The sequence below is a fragment of the Suricata suricatta genome, chromosome 2 (assembly GCF_006229205.1).
Source record: "Suricata suricatta isolate VVHF042 chromosome 2, meerkat_22Aug2017_6uvM2_HiC, whole genome shotgun sequence".
NCBI lineage: Eukaryota > Metazoa > Chordata > Mammalia > Carnivora > Herpestidae > Suricata > Suricata suricatta.
Window position 1 is genome coordinate 4,682,766 of NC_043701.1, and position 19,694 is coordinate 4,702,459.

The window sequence follows — 19,694 nt, forward strand, 5'->3', positions numbered from 1 at the left end:
GTGTGTCTGGTTTGGGTATCAAGGTGATGCTGGCTTCGTAGAATGAGTTTGGACGGTTTACTTCTATTTCTATTTTTTGGAATAGTTTGAGAAGAATGGGTATGAGCTCTGCTTTAAATATCTGGTAGAATTCCCCTGGGAAACCATCTGGCCCTGGACTCTTATTCTGTGGGAGATTTTTGATAACGGATTTGATTTCTTCACTGGTTATTGGTCTATTCATGCTTTCTATCTCTTCCCGTTTGAATTTTGGCAGTGCATGTGCATTTAGGAATTTGTCCATTTCTTCTAGGTTGTCCAGTTTGTTGGCATATAATTTTTCATAGTAATCTCTGATGATTGCTTGTATTTCTAATAGATCCTTTTTCATTCATGATTTTGTCTGTCTAATGCTCTCTGTTTTCTTTCTGAGGAGCCTGGCTAGAGGTTTATTGATTTTGTTTATTTATTCAAAGAACCAACTCTTGGTTTCATTGATCTGCTCAGCTGTTCTTTTGGTTTCTATATTGTTTATTTCTGCCCTGATCTTTATTATTTCTTTTCTTTTGCTGGGTTTGGGGTGCTCTTGCTGCTTCCCTTCTAGTTCCAGAAGGTGCTCTGTTAAATTTTGAATTTGCGCTTTTTCTAGTTTGTTGAGATTAGCCTGGATTGCAGTCCTCTTAGGACTGCCTTTGCTGCATCCCAGAGATTTTGGATTGTTGTATTTTCGTTTTAAATGGTTTCCGTATATTTTTTAATTTCTTCTCTAATTGCCTGATTAACCCAATCATCCTTTAGTAGGGTGTTTTTTAACCTCCACATTTTTGGAGGTTTTCTAGACATTTTCCTGTGGTTAATTTCAAGTTTCATAACATTGTGATGTGAAAGTGTGCATGGTATGATCTTTTTTCATTTATACTTATGGAGCGCTGCTTTATGCCCCAGTATGTGATCTATCTTGGAGAATGTGCCATGTGCACTCGAATACAAGGTGAATTTCCTGTCTTCAGGATGCAGAGTTCTAAATATATCTATCAGTTCCATCTGTTCCAGTTTGTCATTCCGGTCCATTGCTTCATTAGTGATTTTCTGTCTGGTTGATCTATCCATTGCTGTCAGTGGAGTATTAAAGTCCCCTGCAATTAGCACATTCTTGTCAGTAAGATTATTTCTTTCTGTGATTAATTGTTTTATGTATTTGGGCGCTCCCAAATTTGGCATATAGATATTTATAATTGTTAGCTCTTCCTGATGGAGAGACCCTGTAATTATTATATAATGTTCTTCTTCATCTCTTGTTACTGCCTTTACTTTAAGGTCTAGTTTGTGTTATATAAGTATGACTACTCCGGCTTTCTTTTGGCTTCCAGTCGCATGATATTTCTCCATCCCTTTACTTTCAAACTGAAGGTGTCTTCAGGTCGACAATGAGTCTCTTGTAAGACAGCAAATAGATGTTTTTTTGTTTTTTTTTTTTAATCCATTCTGCTATCCTTTGTCGTTTGGTTGGAATATTCAGTCCATTTACATTCAGTGTTATTATTGAAAAATATGGGTTTAGAGTCATTGTGTTCTCCCTAGAATTCATGTTTGTAGTGGTGTCTCTGGCACCTTGTATTCTTTGCAACATTTCCCTCATAGGGTCCCTCTTAGGATTTCTTGTAGGGCTGATTTGGTGGTCATGAATTCTCTCAATTTTTGTTTATTTGGGAACACTTTGATCTCTCCTTCCATTTTGAATGACAGGCTTGCTGGATAAAGGATTCTTGGCTGCATGTTTTTTCTGTTTATCATATTGAAGATTTCCTGTTATTCCTTCCTGTCCTGCCAAGTTTCATTAGATAGGTCTGTAGCCACTCTGATAGGTTCCCCTTTTTATGTGAGGGCCCTTTTTCCCCTAACTGCTTCAGAATTCTCTCTTTATCTTTTTTATTTTGCCAGTTTCACTATGATAAGTCGTGCCAAAGGCCGATTCAAATTACGTCTTAAGGGGGTTCTTTGTGCCTGTTGAATTTGAATGTCTATTTCTTTTCCCAGATTTGGGAAATTTTCATTTATAATTTGGTCTAGTATCACTTCAGGACCTTTCTCTCTGTGTTCCTCTTCAGGAATTCCTATGATATGGATGTTGTTCCATTTGATTGTATCACTCAGGTGTCGAATTCTCCTTTCCTGCTCCTGGATTAATTTCTCTCTCTTTTTTTCTGCTTCCTCTATTGCTATAAATATATCTTCTAATTCACCTATTCTTCTCTCTGCCTCGTCAATCCTTGAGGTGGCTGCTTCCATTTTGTTATTCACCTCATTTATAGTCTTTTTTAACTCATCACACTTATTTTAAAGTCCCTAGTCATTTTCTTGGTTGCTGCTTTGATGCTTTTTTCAACCCCAGCGATTAATTTTATGACAAATTTTTTACAATTCTTGATCTGGTATGTTGTCTAGATCTGCCTTGAGCAGTTCTGTGGCTGTTACTTCCTCCTGGAGGTTCTTCAGGGGAGAGTTCCTTCGTTTTGTCATTTTTGCTAGTTTTCTGTCTTTTGTCAGCTTTAAAAAGCTCGCTGTGCACTGTGCACCTGTTAATATTGCTCTGTTAAAGGAGGCTTATTGACTGACCATGTCCTGTCGTTTCAGGAAATATTCTTTTTATGGTGTCTCTCAGTTTCTCTTGTTGTGTCTTGAATATTTTATTTCCCTACTAAGCACTATTTGGGACTTGCCGTCATGCACACTTTGGCTTATTTCTTGGTGTAGCCCTAAGAAGGAAAACAGACAGACAAACACAGAGGGAACAGAAGCACACAAACTCATAGACAAATCAAACAAACAAACACATTAAAAGGGGGAAAGAAAATGGAGAGGAAAGAGACTAAAAGAAGAGAAGAAAAAAAATTAAGGGGTTTCAGAGACAACAAGGGACAATGGACAGTCTAAAAGTGTATGACCAGTTGAGGGGAAAGGAAGGATGAGATACAGGAGAATATATTGGGATTGCAAGAAGATAAAAAAAAGGGAGAAAGAAAGGAAAATAAGGAGTACAGATTTAAAAAAATTTAAAAAAAGGTAATAATAATAAGTACCAAAAAAAATGAAGAAAAAAAGAAGCAGCTCCCCCTTGTGGATAGGCATGGTTTGGTGTGGTGGGTCTTGGGGGCTCCTCTCAGAGGCTCCCCCCTGGTGTCTGCAGAGAGTAGAATGGGGGCACGCCACACTCCACTGGAACTAAGTACTGTAGGGCACTCTAATAAGTCCAATCTCCTTGTGCAGTGGTTGAGCCAGGTTGTATTTTCCAGGCCTCCATGGTTCAAAGATCTAGTCCATGCACTTTTATGCTACCACAGATGAGATGAACTTGCTTTGGTGGCTGGCTTCTTAGGGGGAGGGTTCATTTTGTCTTTGCTCAGGCAGGGATTCTGGCTGCCCCTGCCTGAGGTGAGGTGTGTTGCCTGAGGTTAGGTGCGCAGCAGGAGGTGAAGTGCATGCCCTGACAGATACTGCCGTGGACTCCCAGCCCCCAGCAGGGATTGTGATCCCATTGGGGGAGGGATGATTTTCTCTTGGTGCTGGCTGGGCTGGGATTCGTGCTGCTCCTAGTGCCCCAGGCAAGGGTGCTGCTGGAAATGAGCTGGAGCTCCTGCAGCCTGGGTGTGCCTGTGTCTTCACCTCCGCCAACTCCCTGCTGGGATAGTGTAGGGGTGGGGGCTATTTTTGCCCTCTTGGCACTCAGGATTCTGGATTCCCGCAGCTATTGCTGGGGGCAAGATGCGCCGTGGAAATCAGGTGCGTGCTCCCACTCCCAAAACCGAGGTAGAAATGAGTGCTCCTGGTGCCGCCACCGAGGAAGCTGACTCCCTGCCAAGATGGTGCAGTGCTGGAAGCTGTTCTTTCCCTTGTGCCACCTGGGTTCGGGATTTGGGCTACCTAGCAGTTATATACGGAGTGAGAGTTTCTCTCTCCGCGTGCAGTTAAACGTTCTTTATCTCTTCCCCGGAGACAATATTATGAGCATATTCAGTCTCTCTGTGTCTTCCCTTTGTCTCTCGGGCTCCGCGCGCTTGCCCTTGTTGGGCTGGGCTCCCACCTCCCCTGCCCATCTCCAGTCTCCTCAGTTCGCGCTCACTCTCTCCGGTATCTTTGAGGTTGTCTTCTTTCTGGAGTCCGTATTTTCTCCTTCTGCTCTTGCAGATGGGAGTAATGTCCTTCTCAGTTCGATAGATGGGGCATATGAAGTTTACAGAGCTCTCTTCCTCTCTGCCATCTTGGCTCCTCTATAAATTTTTTTTAAAAATAAGAAAAAGGCAACAAAATCTATTACCAAGAAAGAGCAAACCAAGGTAGGTTTGTTATGAGCGGTTGAATAAATGTGTTGGTGGTGTTGGCACTAGAGAGGAGTAGACACACCAAAGGAATGAGAGAAGGAAGAATTCAGTGTGAGTGTCAGAACTGGAGTCACTGGTGTGAATTCATTTATAAATCTATAAATTATGTATGTTTGAATATGTATGCTAATTCTCACCTCTTGAACCCCAAATTTTATATCCTACTTTGTTCAATTCTTTTATTGAATTTGTGATTGATTCTCTAGGATTTTCCAAGCATTCTGATTTATCATCTATGGATAGTTTTGTTTCTTCTTTTCCTGTTGTTCTGCCTGGGTAATTAGATAGTAGTGGAGGTCAGTGGCATCCCTGCTTTGTCCCTGACCTGGGGCGGAATCAGGGCTCCCCAGGAACTTAAAATGCTGGGTGTAGGACTGAGATATGTATGTATATCACATTTAGAAAATACTTCTCTATTTTTATTTTTCTCAACAGGTGGCTTTAAAAAAATTTTTTTTTGGCATGGGTTTTGATTTTTTTTCCCCCAAGGTCTTTTCAGCATCTATTGGAATACAGTCATTTGTTTTTTCTTTTCAGACGTAAGAATATGTCAGCTTTTATTCATAGATTTTCTAATATTTAACCATCCTTGCATATCTAGAATAAACTCTGTTTGCTCATATTTTATTCAGGATTTTTGCCTCAATATTTAGGAGTGTATTTGTTTTGAAACTGTAAGACTTCAGCATATCTGTGGTTCATGCTAGTTTGTCTTTTGATAAGCATATCTTCCATACTCAGCTCAAAAGTACAATTCCTTTTTTCCCCGGGTGTTTTAGATAGAAAATGGGGGGTGGATAATGAGAGCTCCCCGTGTATCAGCTGTGTGCCCAGAATGTTAAGACAAGTTGGCTTAAGGTGCAGGAGGGGGTTTGCCAGGCCTCGCGCTCCATACCAGTTGTGCTTCGGGAAAGGATAGCGCTTCCCGTTTGAAAATGTGAGAAGCCATCCCTGGACTTTGATGTGGAGAGATTATTTTCACACTTCTGGACGGCAGGTCATTTGGAGTGGGTCATGAGATTTCTTTTGTGGAAATTTTTAGTTCCTGAGCCACCAACAAACAAATGAAATACCCCAGAAGCACTGGGTTGTTTTCACAGCGCTGAGTCGAACACCTAGTCCACATAAACTACTACCTGATTTGGGATGGGTTTCTTTCTTCAGGTTTGGGTTGCTGTGTTCTTGGATTTCTTCCTTGCCTATTTATGTTTTCTTGGATGTCTCTAGCCTCTATTTATGTTTTCCTGGAGGTTTTAGTGCAAATTGAATGATGTCTCCTCAGAGACATCAACAGCACACTGCTGTTTCAAGACCACACACCCTCAATGAGTGTCAAGAAAATTAAAGCTTAATGTAGAATGTACAAACGCTTCATTGATTGCACAATGGTTCACTCCAGAACTGCAACACAAATGCGTAACAGACTGTTTCTGTTTTCATTTTCTCTGGTGTTTAGAATTGCAGAGTATGTGTAGAGTGTGGCACACGGTCTAGCTCTCAGTGGCACCACAATTGCTTGGTATGTGACAGTTGTTACCAACAGCAGGATAACTTATGTCCTTTCTGTGGGAAGTGCTGCCATCCAGAATCGCAGAAAGACCTCCTTCACTGTAATATGTGCAAGAGGTAAGAAGATCCAGTCCTGCCACGGACGTGTGCTGTCCGTTCTGTCCGCGCGAACGTGGGTGCTGGCGTGCATCTTTGAGCTCCAAGCTTTTATCACTCCGGTCATCCTTGTAGTACTCAGAGCTGTTAAACATGAAATGAAACCACATATTTATGAGTCTGAAAGGCAAAAGTCAGTGAATGGGAGAAAGACCTGCAACGAGCATTGAGAAGGAAAAGTAAGGAGGAAATAGTTCCAAAATATGGAAGTAAAAATATGTGAACACCTTAAATGGCATCTGAAAATGCCAGTTCCTTTTCTAGAACCTTTACCAGTTGCCAACCCCCAACAGCCTCTCTTCTATCATTTGTAACCCTTCCCACACCCAGTTTTCGCAGCTGCCTCTTTTTTTCCAAGATAGTAACTTGTCTTTAAATTAGAAAATTTTATTTAAATATATTTATCACTGCAGATGGGTTCACTTAGAATGTGACAAACCAACAGATCACGAGTTGGATTCTCAGTTCAAAGAAGAGTATATCTGCATGTATTGTAAACACTTAGCCGCTGGAATGGACCCCTTGCAGCCAAGTGATGAAGTGGAGATGGCCGACGTCCCTGCAGGTACGCTTGGGAGTTCTTGTTTCTTTTTAATCATACTGTGCCAGCCAGTCACTGAAACATCATTTTAGTGGTGATAAGGGAATCCTGTGGATCAGATCCCATCGCATTCTTAATTTCTCAACCTTTCAGTACTCACGTGATTTGGGTCATCTCTGAATCTGATGGCTCACATCGAATCTAGCTCCTTTCCAGCCCTTCTCCGAAGAGTCGAAATCCAAGACCAGAGTGCCTTTATTCCGCCTTATTCTTGGTGCCGACAGTAGACGTTGTTTGGCCATTTGCCTAATTTGTACTTTATGACGTGAGATTTTTTCACTCCAAACAGGTTTTAGTTTAGTGGGTTTTTTTTAAAGTTTATATTTATTTTGAGAGAGAGAAAGCAAACAGGGGAAGGGTAGAGAGAGAGAGAGAGACAGACAGACAGACTGACTGACTGACTGAATCCCAAGCAGGCTCCGAGCTTTTAGTGCACAGAGCCCAGTGTGGGGCTTGAACTCATGAACTTTGAGATCATGACCTGAGCTGAAATCAAGAGTTTGGACACGTAGCCAGTTGAGCCACCCAGGTGGCCCACAAGTTTTAGTTTTGTAATGTCCTTAAAGGTTAATTCATGTCTTTTGATTCCCAAATATTGTTTAGGTAATTTTAGTAGTATACTGTTGGTGGTGGTAAACATAACAACATGTTTTTGGTGGTAAAGAAGACAGGTCTGATTACCAGATCATTTTTTATTTTCATCAGTATGAATAGTGACTTTTATAAAGTCCTGTGTTACCATCTGTGAGAGGGTTAAGTAGATGCATCTTAATCACTAATGTTTTGTTTCCATGACACCATCAGTATACAAGTTGTACAATGTCCTTTAAAAAAATAAAGTGCCAGTAACCTTTGAATTAATAATTTCCATGTTTTCCCATCAACATGTAAAATGTAGATATATATTTGATTGAAAATTTTTATTAAAAAATTTTTTTTTAATGTTTTTATTTAGTTTTGAGAAACAGAGAGAGACGGCATGAGTAGGGATGGTCAGAGAGAGAGGGAGATACAGAATCTGAATCAGGCTCCAGGCTCTGAGCTAGCTGTCAGCACAGAGCCCGACGCGGGGCTCGAACCCACAAACCATGAAACCATGACCTGAGCCAAAGTCGGACACTTAGCCAACTGAGCCACCCAGGCGCCCCTGATTGAAAAATTTTAAATGTGAGGAAGAATTTATGGCATTTTGGGTGGTAATCTACTATCACTATAGCAAAGTAATAGTTGTTCATGTAGTTAAAGAAGAGTAACAACAGGAAAACCTTGCTCTAAGCTAAAGACTAAATAATTTTCTCTAAAGATTGTAACAATGAAATGGAAGTCGATGGACCTGAAGACCATCTGGTATTCCCAGAGCGAGCAGTTAACGGAGACATCATTGGTCAGGAGTCCACACCTGGAATTGTTCCAGATGGTAAGAATGTTTTCAGTAATAGAAAATGTATCTGAAGAAAATGTATATGAACATTGAATATGTGAACATATACTAAAACTTTACTAAATAAAAATGAGCCATGAGTGGAGTCACTTAGGAAATTGTTTTAGAGAGGGGCTTTCTAGTTAAATAGCATTAGAAATTAGTAGGGAAAAGGGCATATATTTTTATATATTTATATATTTGTAGTTCAGCCGTGATCTAGACCAAATCATAAATACATACTTTGGGGACCGAGTGATTCTCATTAAAAAGCAATTTATTGTTTTCTCTTTCCTTAGTTGTACTTATTAACTAGAGTTGTTACTGACTGTGATATGTTTCATGCTGAGATGGTGACAGATTGGTTTTAGAGGATCTCGGGGGTTCTCTTGAGGAGGTTTCCGTTATTTCCATGATATTTCAATAACGCTTTCTGCAGTGTTGTAATAGCTACTACTAGAGATTCTAGAATCAATGAGAGATGAGGTTGGGGGAAAACTACTTACGAAATTTAATCTTGGGTACATCTGACTGGGATTTTATGTGAAATTTTATGTTATATAGATTGAGTGAATACATAAAAAGCCTCAGATTGGGGGGATTGAGTTGTATGTTCAACAACTTTCATTAAATGGTATATCGCGTAAGATGTAATGTGAAAAAAAAATAAGACAAAGCTATCTCTAATAATAAATCTTGTCATACTCTATAACCATCGTCCTACTTTCATCTTCATACCATACTTACTAATAGTATGATGTTTATATTGAAAACTGCCATCAGTAGTAGAATAAAAATCTTCCTCAACTTACTGTCGAGGTAGCAGTGTTAGACAAATTCTGAGTGTTTGCTAGAGATTCCAAAACTGTGTCGTTCACAGCCGCTCCACCCCGTACAGAAGAGCAGGAGGAGAGTAACTCGCCAGAGAGTCTCGGTCCACGTGGTCTTCTCGTTTCTGGTGAGCACACGTTCTACTTTGACCGAGTTATAACGTGACGTCATGCCTGCTATGCAGATTTGAGTCATTATCTATTTATTAAGTTTTCAAGTGAAGTATTCCATCGAATTGTTTACTATTGGTGTATACCCATTACAGTAATGAAATCTTTTAGTTAAGTGATCCTTCTCAAAAAGAATTGGCAATTGGGGCACAAATTAATTTATTAATGTTAACTTAGAAATTACCTAGGTAGTATTTGAGATAATTGCTTTTTATGCAGTGCTTTTACTTTATCGAGCCATGTAGGGCTCATGTAAATTAGATCTCTGACTTTATTTTTAGGCAGGATTGGGTTAAGGGCTTAGCACACTAGCATCCTGATTTAAAGTTTACCAGCTAGTGACTTGAACTATTTCTGATATCTAATGATCTTTAATGACTTGCTTAGCTCTGACAGTTTGTTTTCTTTTGACTGTTTGGTCATCGATGATGAGGAAATACGAAGATTATATTGAAACTGTGTATGTCGGCTTAAGTCCTTTCTGTCGGTGACCGTCACTCATGTGAGCCTGCAGAAGCTCTGTTTGCATCTGTGGCCTGGGGTTGCAAAATACATTTATGTTAGACACTGACTTACTGGGACACCTCATGTAAGATCTTTGAGCCTCCTGGTTTTGGCTCTTAAATGAGTATAACTTAACCTACAAAATTGTAAATCTTTTTGAAAATGTTCAAATTGTAAAATATATATATTTATTAGAATTATATTAGAAATTCTATGTTTAGAAAATTTTTTTTAATGTGTTTTATTTATTTTTGTGAGACAGTGCGAGCAGGGGAAGGTCAGAGAGAAAGGGAGACACAGAGTCTCAAGCAGGCTCCAGGCTCTGAGCTGTCAGCACAGAGCCTGATGCGGGGTTCGAACCCATGAACCGTGAGATCATAACCTGAGCCGAAGCCGGCCACTTAACTGACTGAGCTACTCAGGCACCCCTAAAATTTTTTTGTTAATGTTTATTTATTTTTGAGAGAGACAGAGAGTGAATGGGGGAGGGGCAGAGAGAGAGGGAGACACAGATTCTGAGGCAAGCTCTAGGCCGTGAGCTGTCAGCACAGAGCCCAATGAGGAGCTCGAACTCATGGAGTGTGAGATCATGACCTGAGCCGAAATCGGTTGCTTAACCAACTGACCCAGGCATCCCTAGAAGTTCTTTAATATTTTTACCAGAAATTAACTAAAACTTTGGAGATCCTATTAAGGTGATATTTTTGTAAGTTTTCTGGTCTGATCTGTGACCATTTCTAATCCATAAATCCTGTTTTATTTTGGCCTTTATTAATAAACTTAATAATTGTTTTTCTTGAAAAATATCTTTTGATTTAATTCAAGGTTTAACTGTAAGTGTGCTTTGTCTTCTCACTTCCTCCTTATCCTGCCCATGTGTATTATTTTTAAGCCATAAAAGTATAGATGTTAATGTCTTATATTTACTCATAGTTAAAAGGTTTTATGTTCGTTCACAAGTACATTAACATTAGAAATATTCCAAATTTTATAGAATCATCTCAAGATAAAATGAATCCTGAATTGGAAAATCAGATTTCTCAAGAACTTGATGGTGAAAAAATGGAACTGTCTTCTAAAATGATGCATGTTTGTGATGAAAATCAAAATGAAAACAAGATGGAAGTGACGGAAATCGCAGATGTCCTCACACAGCAGAGCGCTGCGCAGCACGAGGCCCTGCAGCCGGAGGGGCCCGGAGTGCTCGCGCCCACGGAGGAGTCGCGGCCTCCAGGATTGTCCGTGGAAGCTGCCTCTGGCCCGCCAGAGACCCCAGGGTCCCCGCGTGAGGGAAGTACTTCTTTATGTTCTAAGGAACAGTTGGCTGTAGCAAGGGTACAAGAAGAAATGGAACAGAAGGAACGTTCTGAATCTTCTGCTGCATTTATGGACTTTGACACGGCTCCTGTTGTGGAGAGTTGTGTGAAAGGTGGCTTGTGCCACGAAGACAAATCTGTAAAATTGCCATCAGAGACCCAGCTGTCCCTCTCTCCCGCGGCCGGCGCCCGCCAGGCCAACGCGGCTTCCTCCCCGCCCTGCTCGGACTTGCCTTCCCAGGGCGCGATGCACAGCTACCCGTCAGCCCTCAGTGCTTCTGTTGGAAACATCATGCCAACAACTTACATCTCAGTCACTCCAAAAATTGGCATGGGTAAACCAGCTATTACCAAAAGAAAATTTTCTCCTGGTAGACCTCGGTCCAAACAGGTAGGGTGATTTTAATGATACGGACAGAAGTATGGTGGAGCAATGATATGGAATAAGGTGTATGTGGAGCTTTGGTTTGGAGGATAATTTTTTCTATTTTCAGGTAGAACTTAAATATAATGGTGACCCTAAAGTGTTTGGGCCATTAAAAAAATTTTTTTTAGGGGCATCTGGGAGGCTCAGTCGGCTAAGCCTCTGACTTTGGCTCAGGTCAGATCTCACGTTCATGGGTTCAAGCCCCACGTCAGGCTCTGTGCTGACAGCTAGCTCAGAGCCAGGAGCCTGCTTCCGTTCTGTGTCTCCTTCTCTCTGCCCTTCCCCCTCTCATGCTCTGTCTCCTCTGTATCCAAAATAAATTAAAAAAAAAACGTTAAAATAACTTTTTTAAAAAATGTTTTCATTATTTTAATTTTTGAGATAGACTGAGGGCCATCGAGGGAGGGGCTGAGAGAGAGGGAGACACAGAATCCGACACAAGCTCCAGGCTCTGAGTTGTCAGTACAGAGCCCCACGTGTGGTTCAAACTCAGGAACTGGGAGATCATGACCTGAGTCAAAGTCTGATGCTCAACCAACTGAGTCACCCAGGCTCCTTGGCCATTCTTTTCTTTTTTCTTTCTTTCTTTTTTTTCTTAAGAAGCTGTTAATGAAGACACAAAACACTTGAAAGTCTTTTTTTTAATTCTATACCACAGTTAACAATAGACCCCTCGGGGAAAAAAAGGTAAAATATTAGGTGTACTCTAGATAACCTTTATTTTCCCCCCGCTATTGTATTTATTCATTGATATTATTGTCTATATTTCTAACTGCTTAAGCATTAGGATTTACTAAGGGAATTTTTTATGGTGGGGATTTCTCATTTTTATTTTTCTGTTAATTGCTATCTTTTTTTGTGGGTCTCCTCACCTCCACTCCACGTTAGGACTTACTGTTTTCTTGGAGAAATCTTAGGAGTGCAGTGTTGAGCTTTCGGAAGTGAAGGGAGCTCTTCGCACGAGTGTTCCAAGTGGTGCGGCTTCTCCCCTTTATGGGCAAGCCCAGTTCTTTTACGTGGGATTTACGTGAACCACTAACCACAAGACTGAGTGAAGACACTGTAGCTAAGATTCACTTACTCTACAGAATGTCTCTTTCCTGAAGTTGTTACAAAATGGCAAGATATCAAACAGTGCAGCAGTGTTTAGTCACACTGGTGATCTGAAGTTTCAGGTCTTGTGATTTGAATTGCTTCCATTGGTCACAGTTGGACTTTGTAGGAGTAGTATCACCTTGATCTTGACCATCCAGTTTTGAAATCCTAAGGATAAGTAGAAAAATAGAATTTTATTTTAATGTGAGACTTAGTCTCCCTTAAATAATTCCAGATATATTTTATTTTTCTAAAAACGGCAACTTGCATACCAAAGGCAAAGTAATTGCCCTGTGGGACTGAACGGTTTCTCTGTGGCAAAGACATACCCAGTCACCACGACAGCCCAACCCCGCCTTTCCCTGAGTGTTTTCTGTGGTCCTCACATTCTGCCGGAGAGGTGTTTTCCTGCTCACACCAGTTCTCCTCCTCTTTATTCTCTTCTTGTCGTCGTCGTCTCTCTTTTTTTAAATAATTGTTATATAACAATTATGTAGTTTGGGCTCTGAAAAGACTTTAACAATGGAAATTTACACCTCAAACTTAATTTTGATTCAGATATTTAAATTCTTTAAGGATATTGCATCATAAGTATTCCTGTAAAATTTTTACTCTGTATCTGCTTATTTGTAGACTTCTGTTCCAACTAAGAAACCATTAGGATTATTCTTCTGTTGACTTGAATTCCAAGATCTATGTATATGTGAGTCTGAGTGTATGTGTGTGGGTGTGTGTGAGAGTGTGTGTGTGTGAGAGAGAGAGAAAGAAAGAGAGGGAGAGGGAGAGAGTGAGAGTGAGTGTGAGTTCTTCCAGGTTTATCCCATTTTATACAACCCTGTGTTCATATTTGCTATTGCTTCTGCTGCGCCCTCTCCCAGCTCCCGGTCTGCGGTCTGCTCTCTGTAGCGCTGCCCTTGCCCCACGACTGCTCATGATTGGCTGCCAGTCTCACAAGCAGTTCACGGTCGGATTTAACCTTCCCGTTAGTTTGGTTTTAATTGAATAGCAAATAGCCTCGCTTGGTAATTCTTAGCTTGCTGAGAAGGGCACTGCGCTTCCTGTGGAGAGGGCGCACTGGGTAGGACAAGAGCGCGCTCTTACTCTTTATCATCGTCAGGGTGCTCCGGCCGTGACTTCAGGGAATATTCCAGTGCGTATCCTTGTGGAGATCCTGAAGTCTGTTATACGGTGACATGAACATCTTTGATATCAAGCATTCCTGTGTTGTATCGTTGATTTTATTTAGTATTTACTTTGTATATTGTTGGCAGTGGAGATTGGCCACGATGTGAGATGTATGTTCTCAGCAGCGATGGTGATAAAAGCAAGATTCTTTGGGGCTCAGCTGCGTTCTGATTGTTAACGTCACCAGCTTGTCCATGCTTTGTCGAATGTCATCAATTCTCTGGTCTTTCCAGGATAGTGAAGGCAGTCTAACCAAAGAACTGCACGTTTTGTTGGTTAAATTCTGTTTCACAGTGGTCAAATCGTTGTTTATCTTAACCGTTTTCTAATATTATGTGAGCTTTTCAAGAATTTCCTTAAAAATTAAATGAATAATTAGAAAGAAATCTGAAAACTTTAAATTTTGATGTGACAGCTAATGATTGGATTATTAGACGTTTTCTGGAGAAAAGTCTTGTCAGTAGAAGGGAAAGCCAGTGCTGTCCATGAAAAACACAATGCAAACCTCATGTATCTACTTTTAAAATTTCTATTAGTCCACTTAAGAATTAAAAATAAGATAGGATAAATTTTGTTTTATTTAACTTAATGTATTAAACTATTTTAGCATTTAATCTGTATAAAAATTATTAATGAGGTATTTTCCATTCACATTTCATGCTAAGTGTTCAAGATCTAGTTTCTATCCAGGTGCATTAGAAGTTCTGGGTAGCCCTGTGACTGGTGGCGACCTTACTGGACTGTGCAAGGAAAAGCATTTGTAAAACTAGGAAAATTTTAGTTCCAGAAGGAGCTAAATTTAACAGAAATACCAACTGGAGTTAAGATTGATAAATTACAAATAGTGCTATGCTTTAACTGTTTTTAAGAATGGGTGTAGAAACATTCTGCACCCTCTAGTTGCTCATAGGACGCATTTTAAAATGGATGGTCAGAACCATTTGTAAAAAAAAAGTTTGTAGCAAGAAATCACGATGTATGCCCAACATGTATTAGATGAACAATACAATCCGTATACATGTACACATATGTATTCCTATGTACACACATTTATAAGCACATAGACAAGAGTATGTATGTAGTGATCCTGGAGTATGGATAGACATGTAATCACCATTCTGAATCTGAGATGTCAGGACACAGGACGTGGAATCTATACAGGTTTATTTTCACTTTAGAAGGGATTAATAGGGATTGATAGGGATTAGTAGATGAGGTTTAGCGTATACATTGTGTCTTTTATGTCGAAGATTTACATTCTTCATGAGATGTGTCAGGTGTATCTCTGAGGCGTGCTTCAAAACTTCACCAACTCCAGGAGTAGTAATGTAAGCCTTTCTGATGGTTGTGGGTAGAAAAAGTGTTTTTCTTTCTTGTTTTCTTCCTCCTTTAAGACACAGGATTTCACGAAGGAGGAAGAATCCAGACATGGTAGGTAGTTAGGTAAAGGAAATTGGTGGAGCGCTGACCGAAAGCCAGTTGGAAATGGTTTCATAGAAACTGCCCCCGAGAACCCGTTGGCTTTTCTTTCCTTCATCCTTTATTGAAGTTACCCATTTATATATATTTTAGTGTTTCAGTTCTCAGTGTGTTTGAAGGTATATTCACTTTGGGCCTTAGGTTTAGAAAAGCGGTTACTGGCTTCACTTCATGTTGTAATTTCCCAAGGAGGTTTATAACTCTGTCGATGTGATGACCCTGCCGCAGTCAAAACGGCGTCTGATCGGTGTCTTCCTTCTTACCCTTGGAAGTAGAGTCCTGAATTGGACGCATGAAACGTAACGCAAGAAAATGCTCTTTAAAAGTGGTGGAAAATAGGATGGAAAAATTTTTAAATTTCAGCATTACCAATAATGTAATGTGGTTTTCATTTTCTATTTATTTCTCTTATTCCACAGTTGTATTTGTCCATTCTAATTCAGAAATTCTGAGATAACAGTGATCTCAGCCTGGCCTCTGTCATTTACCCTATTTGTGTCCCCTTATTTTATGGGAAAATATTTAATATAATCGTATGACTTGATCTGCCTTAGTCAAGTATTGAGTAATAGTATTGAAAGAGGTTTATTGAACCTATGAAAAATATTTTATTGAAATATTTTATAGCCTTCATATAAGTTCATGTAAGTACTCAACTGTAATTTGAAAACTTACAAATTCTAAGAATTTTTTTTATTTTAACCTGTTTTTTGTTGCTAACATCATATATATGGAAAACTTATAAATTTCTGTTACGTTCTAAGACTGATATTTATTGAGGGGTTCTCAGAGAAAGTGAAATTTCTTCAGTATAGTAGGTTTTCAAAGGTAATATCATAACTACTTTCCATTACGTTGTGAAGTGGATTTTTAATTTTTCATTAATTTAACTAATGTTACGAACCATAGAATTTTATAACATACTTGTTTACTGTAATAGCATTTTAAATGAAGTGTTTCAAATTATCAAGTCAGTTTCATAATCTACTCTTATGAGAGAAAAACAAACCCCCAGAGTGTGGGAGCTGTAGAGGATTGTGCTTTTGTGGACAGTTAGTTACAAGTAAGCAATTTCTTTTTGAAAATAGTAGACACCATTTATGCTTTGTAAACACAAATCCTTTAGTAAGAAGCACTGTTGGTTTTTGTTTTGTCTTTAAGGTTAAAATAGGCAGATAGAAAATCCATATTGTCCAAATCGAGGTCCAGTTCTTGTTGAATTATTTCATACTCAGCTTTTAATTGAAGTAAGTTTGACCTCCAAACATTGCTTGATAATAGTGTATACATCGTGGAACTCGCTTAAAGAAAATCACTTATGTGGATAGTTTAACGTGTCCATTCTCGGATACCTCTAAAGTGAAACCTTGTGTCTTAGGATCTGTTACAGGTTTCATTAGGACGCAGATGTATATTCTCTATTCTTTATGGGGAATAAAAGATGCAGTGTAGATGCCAAGAGTGGTTTCCCAGTCACTTTCTAGTCTAAATACTATGCTGCATTTTAAAAAAGTGACTTTGAACAAGTAGTTTGTATTGTTTACATCAGTTTTTACTGTAATTGATACTAGGAAAGATTGATTCTATAAATTGAGCATGAGCATTTCCATAGTGCAGTTTCTTGGATTCCGATCCTTGTTCCTACTGCTGGCTGTGTGACACTAAGCATGTTACCTTGGGAACTGTCTTGTTCCTTCATCTGTAAAACTACACGAGGTGGCTCTTGCTGGAATTTAACAGTAACACGCACATGGCACCTGCCGTGTAGCAGGTGGTATGCCGTGCTGCTTTTCCTGAATTGCAGAGTCAGGATGATATGCTGTGAAATTGGAGACTTGAGAAGGACATAGTAGTCATGTATTAAATGTCCCTCTGCAACACCAGTCAGATCATGCTTATTTGTGCTGAAATGTGCCAATGAAAATAACTCTAGCCCTTGAGTGAGTCAAACACTAGTCACAGTAAATACGGTGTGTGGTGGGTTTCTTGAGTTCAAAGCCACATAATGGCTGCACAGATTTCAGAACCGAACAGTCTATTAATTATGCTTTGGGTGACATGTGCTGCAGTAGAGGGAACCCAGGTACCGTGGAAAAGCAGAGGAGGCATGAAGGAACTCAGCCCAGGCTTGGGTTCCGTGCTGGCCAAAATCCAAGAAACAAAGCTCTAAATCACTCAAAGACAGTAGTTTTAAACCTAAAAACCTAGCCCTCTGGCGTGGCAGTCACATAACCAGTCAGCAGCACCCCTTTTCTCTGGGCTTCCGTGTGCCCATTGTGATATTTCTGAAGCCGTTAACAAAGCCATTGCTGGCACCAGCCAGGTTCATTCTTAAATTATTGAAGGCTAATGCTGGTAGCCGCTGTTCTGTACTTCCGTGGTGTGTTACCAACTCACCGTCAGGACTGAATTTCTTGTTCCATTTGATGTTGAAGTTAGTTTTGTATATGAGGTTTATTTATGTGAAAAGATTTCTGTAAGTCATAAAAATGAGTCGTTTGCCCCTGTGGCTGTAATGCACGGGGGTGAACTAATGTACCAGTAAGAAATGACAAGCTTACTGGGTTTTCTGTTGTCCCTTCTGTTCTCTCTCCATCGTGTTCACTTTCTCTAAATCAGGCTCCTCCTTGAAATAACAGCCTTGGTTTTGCACAGTGTGCTGGGAGAGGCTGGATCTAAGCAGGGGTGGGGTGGCGGTGGGCCCCCGGCGCAGGGGACACGAACCTCCGGCCCCGCTTGAAACTTCTTCAGGAGATTAGGGCACTCTTGGGCCCTAATTAGGACATTGATCATATTTAACAGCTAGCAACAGGATTAGGCTTTTAATAATAGAAGTTGGCCTTAATAACCTATTCTCTACTTGCTATTACTATTTCCACTTTCCTGTCCCACAGTCCTTCTAACGTGGTTGATACATTTACCTGAGAAGTTGGCCTGAAGGTGGAACGAAGCTTAATACCAACTTCAAACAGGTTTTGGGTTCAATAAGTATTGTGAGAATCTAATTCAATCTCAACCAAGTATTTTTTTTTTTCAAGTTTCTATAGGATTTGATGGCAAATTTGTTATCTTTAGCTCTCTTTACAACTTAAAGTCTGCTAATGGCTACATTTTGAACCCTTTTGGTTTTAATTGTTTGGAGTTTAAGAGTAACTGCAGTGGATAGGTTGGTAACTTTTTTTTTTTTTTAAGGAGGAAATCCAGGATTGTAGGCTACATCTAATGGGGGGAAACAGGAATTAGTGTGTCTCATAGTACAAAGCTTAGTGATGCATTTATGCATACAAAAAGCGTAAGTGGAGAAATAGATGTTCAGTAAGCACAGAACAGAGTGCTTTAACGTAGCAGTGCCGTGAACAGAAAAAACGCTCTCTTCTCGTCAAGCTTACAGTCCAGTGGCAGCAAAGAAATACAGATGTAACAAGTCTAAAGTCGGGTGTAACACTGCTGTAAAACCACGTTTCAGTAGACATGGGCACTGACCTCTGAATTGTCTGTGTGAGTTGGTTTTTCATGGAAGCTGAGATCTGTAGGAATATTTATAACTAAAGTTGATAATTATAGCTGTATTTTCGTTTTAAGGTCTAAAGAATATATTAGGTAATTTCTTCTTTGTCAAAACATCTAAGTATAATCATAATTTTTCTCCAGTTCCTGTAAAATTGCACACAATCTATCTTCCAGTGTCTTATGGTAATATACTTATTAAAATTCATAATGTAATTATCCAGGCTTTTATTATATAAGTTCTTCATAGCAGTTGAATGGCTTTCTAATTATTCCTGAAATGGCATCCAAACATTCTTGATCTATGGAGCCCTTCATTTTCTTCATCCATGTTCCATGAAGTGTAAATGTTTTTAAAATGAGACACAATGTTGGCATCAAAACTAACTTTTAAATTATGGTGAATAGCACATTATCTGGGAGCATGACTTTTTATGGCGTGTTGTAAGAGCTGTCTGCTGATACAGCAGCAACGATCCGCCACAAGGAGTTCTATATCAACTCTTGTCAGAGAAGAACCATGGAAAACATCGAGAGAATCAAGTTTCGGTATCTTGTGCCTTCACTCTCCCGCTAAATAATTAGAAACAGCAAAACATACGACCCCAGATTTCAGTCAGTGAGAAGATGCACGAGTGTCGTAAGGGAGGTGAGGATTTGATAGGCGAGCTGAAGGCCGTCCCTGAGGAGTCCCAAGAACAAGGCCATCCAGTCGGGAGTTGGCAGTTCCGAGTCCGCAGCCCAGTTATGGCAAGGAGCTTGGCAGGTTAGGGAAACCAGGGAATCTGGGGCACGCTGACCATGCTGGGGGCGGGGGGGGGGCACAAGATGCCGTTGGAGAGAGGCAGCGAGAAAGACTGGCCAGTTCAGGTGCCCCAGCGAGCTGCTGCAAGGGTTTACAACAAGGTGGTGACGTGCTCGATCAGACGGACTTTTGGACGGTTTGGGAAAGCATAGCCCTTGACTGGGCGTGGAGGTGGGTTAATGAGAGGTGAGACTAGTCTCTCCCTTGTGCGGTGTTTCTCAGAGTGTTGCTAGTGCGTTGACTACGTGCTCCCCCAAGGGCCGTCCGGCTCTTGGGCGATTATTTAAATTCCTGGTGGTAGTTTTACGTGATTAATGTAGGCTACTGCTTG

General features: G+C 40.2%; 1 protein-coding gene across 1 annotated transcript in view; it reads left to right on the forward strand.

Annotated features, from left to right (window-relative positions):
• Positions 1-19,694, forward strand: part of KMT2C (lysine methyltransferase 2C) — a 217,376-nt gene that overhangs the window by 107,740 nt on the left and 89,942 nt on the right. Inside the window, exons 10-14 of the mRNA XM_029954361.1 lie at positions 5,815-5,984; positions 6,437-6,588; positions 7,928-8,041; positions 8,925-9,002; positions 10,544-11,256. Coding sequence (XP_029810221.1) covers positions 5,815-5,984; positions 6,437-6,588; positions 7,928-8,041; positions 8,925-9,002; positions 10,544-11,256 — 1,227 coding nt within the window. The remainder of the gene's footprint in view (positions 1-5,814; positions 5,985-6,436; positions 6,589-7,927; positions 8,042-8,924; positions 9,003-10,543; positions 11,257-19,694) is intronic.